The sequence below is a fragment of the Fukomys damarensis genome, unplaced genomic scaffold (assembly GCF_012274545.1).
Source record: "Fukomys damarensis isolate Sample0158 unplaced genomic scaffold, DMR_v1.0_HiC HiC_scaffold_24, whole genome shotgun sequence".
Lineage (NCBI taxonomy): Eukaryota > Metazoa > Chordata > Mammalia > Rodentia > Bathyergidae > Fukomys > Fukomys damarensis.
The window spans coordinates 66,519,470-66,526,971 of record NW_022900936.1 but is presented as its reverse complement, the minus strand read 5'-3'; the positions used below and the strand labels follow the sequence as shown (position 1 = coordinate 66,526,971).

The window sequence follows — 7,502 nt, the reverse complement described above, 5'->3', positions numbered from 1 at the left end:
CGTGGGGCTGAGCGACGGCGTGCTGCGCGTCCCGCTGGAGAGGTGCGCCGCCTACCGCAGCCAGGGGTAAGCGGTCCGCCCCCCGCGCAGGTTCCCGCGTGTGCCCCTGGACAAGTCACTGCAACCCTGTGAGACCGAACTGCCTCCGGGGAAATACCTTGAGGGGGTTTGTGAGGGTTAATGCCATAAAGCACTTACACGGGCTGGGAAGTCACATGCCGAGCTAATCTGGTGGCTGTTGTTATCCCTGTTGGTAGCCGCTGGGTCAGGGCTGCCAGCCGTCTCTGGCTCGCTTGGTTTACTCTCAATCCCAGACTCTTCAGTTCAGAGTGAGGTCGTTCCGTCTTCGAAACTGCAGTGCTTGCTGCCAAGGCGTGGAGGCAGATGAGAGATGATGCTGAGGCGGCCCCAGCCTTCACGCCCTTCCTTCCTTAGAAGAGGTAGCGACAGCTGGCTGCTGGGGGGAGCTGAGGAGCCTCCTGGGAGTCTCACTGGCTCCCACTCTTCGGAGATCTGGTCTCCATGCTGTACTCACAGACAGTCTCAAACAGTGCCACTAGCGTTTAAGGGGGGAAAACTCAAGCCAAATGGAAATGGATCCCAGACTTGTAGCACTAGAAGATGTCCAGGCTGCACCCCCTCGTTTTGGAGATCGTCTGAAACTGGCGTTGCTATCGCCACGTGGACTTCTGGGGCCTTTGCAATGAGCGCCCTCCTGTGTCCTTGAAATTTGGGAGACACATTGTATCCATGCTGCCAAGGGCTGTTCTCCAGCCCCAGTGGGTGCGCTGGGAGCTGAGCAGAGGCCTGCAGGGTGGGGAGGAGGCTGTGTGGTCAGGTGTGCTGCTCAAGGAGGCAGTGCGCAGGTAGTTGGGCTTGGCTCCCCTCACCCGGCCCCATAGCTCTGTCAGCAAGACAGTACACATTTACAGAGCCCTGCCACGTTTGCGGCTGCCTTGGCAGGGCTGCTAGTGTGAGAAGAGGCACAGTGATAGACCTCAACACTTACTTCCTGGGAGATTAAGATACCTTATCAGAGAGAGAAACTCCAGCTGGTGGCTGCTATGTGGGGACAGACAGAGGGGTACAGCAGGAAGGATTTACCACCTGGTGACCCATCTCTGTCCGTCATCCACAAACTGCATTATCTTGAGCAAGTTAACCTGTCTGAGCTTTGGTAAATGGGAGGAAATTAGATGAAGCAAATGAGATTTGATTTAGGCAGAGTTGTCAGGATTTGGAGTAGTATTCGAAAAGTGCCTAGTCCAGCGAATCCTAAGTTGTATCTTTGTTTTGTATCTCCCCAATTGCATTTAGGAGCCCCCAGGTCTCCTGAGCTCTCTGGAGTCAGTCTCAGAATCTGTAATACTGAAAACAGCACTGATTGCCAGGGAATCTCAGGCTACCTTCAGACACAGTTCCATCCTCTCCTGTGTTCTGTTAATAAACTTTTCATATGTGTTGTTCTCCAAGAGCTTGTAAATCTGTAGAGGCAAAGCTGGTGCTCCAGGATTTTTTTATATTCCACCAAGGAGCCCCTCGCCCAACCCAGGGCACAAAGTGGCATAGGACTGATCCTTCTGTTGACTGATTATTTAGCCCGACAGGAGGTTGGTGCTAGAGAGGCAGGGTAAGAATGGCAAATTTGGATTCTGACCTGAACCCTGTGGCTTCAGGCACTGAAGTGGTCTTGGAGTGGTGGGGTATCAGGCTACTGGGAAAAGTGTTTTACAAGGAGTGATCAGACAGTGGCAAGCAGCACTGTCATGAGGCAGGTAGATGTCCAGGGTGATCTGGTATGGCTGTAACTTAAAATTGAAGTCCTGGGGTCTGCAGTGGAAGAGAACAAGGGATGGTGTTGGGACATCTCCCTGCTCGCTGGGTTCCTCAGCATGGGTGGGGAAGTTGTATACAGACCCAATTCATGCCTTCCTGAAGCAAGGTCACAGGAGGACAGTTTGGTGTCTGATACCTTTCACCCTATCTGGTTTCCTGAGTTGGATAGAAGCTTTTGACGTGGGCAGTGAGAACCCTGCCAGAAGGCTACAGGTGGATTGAAAACTATAAAATGCAGAATCACCTTATTGCAAGTACGTGCAGCCACCAAGCTGTGCAGTCTGGGTATCTGGGAGCCCATGGCTATTCACAGTACTCAGAATTTGCACTCTCTTGGGGATGCATGTCATAGAGTTTTACTGTGTCCTAAGACAGGAATTTCATGCTTATTTCCTTGTTCCTCCCAAAGCTGGCAGAAGACAGGCGTCCCTTCCTCAGCCCAGAATTGCGGCCTTATCTCTACTTGGCCTTCCCTAGGACAAATAATAGCCCCACAGGGCATGGCCAAGAATCTGGACTGGGGCTCCCATGAGGACAATCAGAGAGATTGATCCACTGACTAGTCTGACAAAGTGGATTTTTTTTTATGAATGAAGCAACCCTTTCCCCTGGCAGCCCTGTCACTCTGCCCTTGGGGACACCTTTGCCACAGTTCACCCTCAGTGCCCCAGGAGTCCTGGAAAGGACCATCCACTGAGGGATCTCCTTTCAACTAGTCCCCATGCCCTGCCATCTTAAGTAATGACCACTTGCTCACAAGCCCCTGGGACATGCCACCTACCCTGGACAGCTCCCATTGTGACTGCATGGCCCCGCAGAGCTACAATCTGCTTGCTTCGGAGTGTCATCCATCTCCGTCCTGCCTGCAAGCCCATGGAATGAACCTGCTCCCTTTTGTCATGGCTGCTTGAGACAGCGCAGTAAAAAAGGACGCGCTCTATTGGGACTGTTGGCCTGATGGCTTCTTTTACTAAAAGAACTCTAAATTACTTCCCCTTACAGCCAGAGACACACTTTAACGCTGCTTGGGGCTTTCCTTTTCTTAAACACATTCCCTGTTGTGTGAGCTTTGGCCAAAAGCAGTGAGTGCAGACCCACCCGAGCCAAGGGGAGGGAAATTCTTTCGTTATTCACAAGGAGAAGGCTCTGGAAAGTCTCAGAGGTCCCCTTGCTCTGCTGGGTCCAGGCATGGGCATGGGCAGAACGGGCTGGCTGTGGAGATTCTGATTGCCTCTTTCTCCCCCATGACTTAACAGAGACAGGAGAAGCCAAGAGGGCCTGGGGAGGGGCAGCTGGGCCTGCATCTACTCTGCAGTTTTCTTCCTTCCTTCCCTATTCTGTCAGGGATTAGAGAAACAGGACACTGCATCTGTTGGCTCAGGGCCCTGGCAAATGTAGCCTGGAACAGCAGTTCTCAACCATGGCTATTCTTTGGAATCACCTGGGGAGTGTTTAAGATTCAACTGCCTGGGCCTCTTCCCATCGAGAAGGCCCAGATACAGGCAGGCTCTTTGTTCTGTTTGCGTAAGCGTTTTCAAAAGATGCCCAGGAGCCTCTTCCCATTTGCTGTCAAGCCTGGGAATTACGGCTGTAGGACTCAGAAGGGACCTAAAGGAAAAAGTAGCGCGAGACACCCTGGATTCCTCCCGGAACTTCTGCTTTTGTCTTACATAAGCCAATTCAGATTTTCTGCCCTTAACTATTTTCTCCACTGGAAGACATTCGCTTTTGACAGATCTTATATTACACATCACACGCCATTGGCTAGTATGTTTTTTCCCTGTTAATTTATGTTGCTTATAAAGTTCCACCTTAGCTGCCTCTCACATTTGCTACCCGCTCCTGGGGACCAAGAGGAATAAACTTAGTCATGGGCTTTCCTGAGTTCACATTGGTACAAGGTTGTTGGCACTCCTCGTGCACAAGGGTTGCCTGAATCCCACTGTGTCCAGTTTGACAGATTCTACCAGTGAAACTCCCCCACATCAAATCACCCAGAGGAAAATACAGGCACCTTTATATCGTAACATGTACCCAGGCTGTTCTTGAGCAAGCAAAGTGAAAACAGGTTTGGAGCAGTAGGTGAGTGATCTGGATTACCAGGTGGGCCACAGTGCACACTGGGGATCCAGGGATGGCCTCCCCCACTGAGGCCCCAGCACTGCCTCACTTATCCAAGGTCAGCCAGGAGCAAGGGGACAGCACTCTTCTTCAGCCTCTTTCAATGACAAAGGCAAGCTTCACCCTCCTCCTCCTAGAGTCTTTCATACCACCTCTTTTGCCTTCTGGAGCTAGTGAAAATAAAGAGCTCACCTGATGAGTGGTTGCTCCTGAAGCTTCCAGACAGCAGAAAAACCCAATCCTGAACACACCCAAAGCTTCCTCTCCCTGGGTCTTAGTATCCTTAGCCCCTTTGGCCATGGAAAAATCCTCACAAACTCACATAATGGTGTGGAATCTCCCACTTGTCCTCTTATGTTCTTTGCAGTCCAGTGCCTTCTTTCTCAAAGGCTCTTCCAGTTTTCTAACCTTGATTTCTGAGTCTGGCCCAGTGTTCCCTAGACCCTTTCCAGCAAATGTGGTCCAGGGCTGGGGGCCTAAGGGACTCTCTCTCTCTGGCTTCAGGATCTGATCTTAGCAATGGACAGCAAATCCTGACTTTGTGATCCCCAGAGACTTTTCTCTCCCTTGAGGTCCTATACACACAGATTTTAATCTTGTGTTCAATCTTCTTGTTAAAGAAATTAAGGTTAAATTACATAATAAATCAGAAGAAAAGGAATAAATGAACCCTAGAATATGAGAAATGGGGACATCTGGGGCATGCACTGATGTGGGAGCTGTTACCTGTCCTGACCACTGCAGACAGACCAGCCCAAGGCTGGGAAAGGAGAAGCTGCAAACGAGACTTTCCCAGTAGCTCAGCTCTTTCTCATTATGCCCTGGACTCTGCTTTTTGCCACCAAACAGCACAAATGTGGGGAACTCCAGGAGACCCTGGACTGTGTCTTCAGGATGGGGCCCACATTTTACCCAAAGTGTGAAGTTAGACATAATCTCAAGCTAAGAGGAAGGAGCACAAGGGGAAAAGCATAGTTTGGAACCATAGGGGGGCCAGCTCCACTATGTACCATCTATGCGATCTTGGGCAAAACCTCTTCTCTCCCATCCTTTGTGCAGTGAAAAGGTTGTGTTATATCCCAGTGGCTCTCAGATTCTCAATGAGGATTTCTTTAGAACAGCCCAGGGAAAGAACTCAGGACCTTGCACTTACCAGGCAGGTGCAGTGCTGCTGAGCTACATCCCCCGCCCGAGATTAATTTGGTTCTGGTACCCCATGCCTTGAGCATGCTAGGCCAGTGCCCTACTACTGAGCCATACCCCCAGCTGAGACAAGTCCCTTGGTTTAGTGCAGTCTCTGCAGTTTTCGAGTCCTTGGTCAGCTGTCTGGGTTTCCTGTCCCTCAGGGGACACTGCATTCATTCACACTTCCAAAGTGCTTAGAATGATGCAGGACCCACGGTATGGGCGCAGGGAACTCAGCTGTCATCACGGACAGAGAGTGGATGGAAAAAGGACACAGAACAGGGTATCTGGGTGTACTTTGGAGATGATACAGAGGGCTCAGGTCTCAGCATCTCCTTCCGGCAGGGCTTGCCTGGGGGCACGGGACCCGTACTGTGGCTGGGACGGGAAACAGCAGCGGTGCAGCACTCTCGAGGACAGCGCCAACATGAGCCTCTGGACACAGAACATCACAGCCTGTCCTGTGAGAACCCCATCTCAGACCCCATCCCCTCAACCAGGCTGAGTCGCCTTCGGTAGTCACCATTCCCCGAGTCCCCTGGGATCTCGTGCTTCTCTGCCCCTGCCTCACAAGCCCCCTCAACCCCCTGTGGGTCTGCAGGTGCGAAACATGACGCTGGATGGGGGCTTTGGCCCATGGTCACCTTGGCAGCCTTGCGAGCATCTAGATGGAGAAAACTCAGGCTCCTGCATGTGCAGGGCCCGATCCTGCGACTCCCCTCAACCCCGCTGTGGGGGTCTCAACTGCCAGGGGCCAGCCATCCACATCGCCAATTGCTCCAGGTACGTGAGGACATGGCTTAAGTGGTGTCTTCCCTGGGGTGGGGAGAATCAGGGAAATGGAAATATGAACAACACTATCAGGCAGCCAGGTACACCGAGGAACCCCACGAAGCCGTATGCACTTGGGGTCGGAAACCACCTCCAGGGCAGTGCTGGGGACTGCACGGTGGCTAATGTCTGAGGCAGGAAACAGGATCCCTGGGAGTTTTTCCACCCCAGTGGTCAAGAAATTTCTGCCTCAATGGGTCTCTTTGATGCGAAGAGGAAGGCTGGACAGGGATGGGAGTCTCTCCCAGGCAAAGGAAGCTTCAGTGAGCCTTGCTATCCACACTTAAGGGGCATGCAGCAGTGGCAGTTCTGGATTGCACACTCTGTTTGAGCAAGACCTTGGATAGCAGCCCAACCACTCTGAGTATCTCTAAGTGAGGGTTACAGTACCCACCTGAGAGTTGTTGAGAAGGCCGAAGACTGTAAAATGAATGCTACTGCTTGGTACCCGTTATGGTTAAATAACCTATTTTTTATATTCTTAAAATAATTATTTTGTAAGTGTTCACTAATTTAACAACCCTTGCTACAGTCCCAAAAGGTAGGAATATGATTATTAGCCTTAATTTTATTTAGCTTTGGCTTTTTGAGACAGGGTCTCACTATGTAGTTTAGGCTGGCCTTGAATTCACTATATAGTCCAGACTGGTCTCAAACTCACGGTAACCCTCCTGCCTCAGCCTCCCAAGTACTGGGATTACAGGTGTACCCTGCCACATCAGGCTCTAGTCTTACCTTAAAGATAAGGGTATCAACAAAGTGGAGCCCACATTTGATCGTCGGAGTCACAGCGGACAAAAGTGAGCAGTGTCTCAGGAAAGCACTCCTGGTGGGCCTGGCCAGCCAAGAAGGATGAAAGGAAGGTTGCAGATTGAAAGGGTGACTGGGACCTTCTTCTTTGAGCATCCTCTTAACATGTAGGAAGGGGTCAGGTCCTATCTGTCTTCAGTGCAAGCACAGGCTGCTATATGGGAGAAAATTCTCAGTCCCTGTCTGAGACAGGAAGGAGCAAATGGCTGAACGCAAGAGGCAGCCTGATGGCGCGACTGGGAGCTGATATTTTCTGACCTTGTCCCTTCACAATACAAAATGCACCACCCAGGCGAAGACCGGAGATAAGCAGCTGGGGGCCAGAGGGGCATCTGTCTCTGTCCTCCCACCCCATCAGGAACGGAGCATGGACCCCATGGTCCTCGTGGGCACAATGCAGCACATCCTGTGGGATCGGCTTCCAGGTCCGCCAGCGAAGCTGCAGCAACCCTGCGCCCCGCCATGGGGGCCGCATCTGCGTGGGCAAGAGCCGGGAGGAGCGGTGAGCACGGCCGCCGGGATCCTCCGGGTGACCTGGGGACGCCGGTCCTCCAGGGTGACGACCCCTCCCACCTCCCCAGGTTCTGTAACGAAAACACGCCTTGCCCGGTGCCCATCTTCTGGGGCTCCTGGGGCTCCTGGAACAAGTGCAGCAGCAACTGCGGGGGCGGCGTGCAGTCGCGGCGTCGGGCCTGCGAGAACGGCAACTCCTGCCAGGG

The 7,502-nt window shown here is 52.2% G+C and overlaps 1 protein-coding gene across 1 annotated transcript in view; it reads left to right on the top strand.

Annotated features, from left to right (window-relative positions):
• Positions 1 to 7,502, top strand: part of Sema5b (semaphorin 5B) — a 60,157-nt gene that overhangs the window by 48,991 nt on the left and 3,664 nt on the right. The window contains exons 11-15 of the mRNA XM_033768065.1: positions 1 to 66; positions 5,488 to 5,605; positions 5,744 to 5,925; positions 7,142 to 7,285; positions 7,365 to 7,495. The exon at positions 1 to 66 is cut by the window's left edge and continues 39 nt beyond it. Coding sequence (XP_033623956.1) covers positions 1 to 66; positions 5,488 to 5,605; positions 5,744 to 5,925; positions 7,142 to 7,285; positions 7,365 to 7,495 — 641 coding nt within the window. The remainder of the gene's footprint in view (positions 67 to 5,487; positions 5,606 to 5,743; positions 5,926 to 7,141; positions 7,286 to 7,364; positions 7,496 to 7,502) is intronic.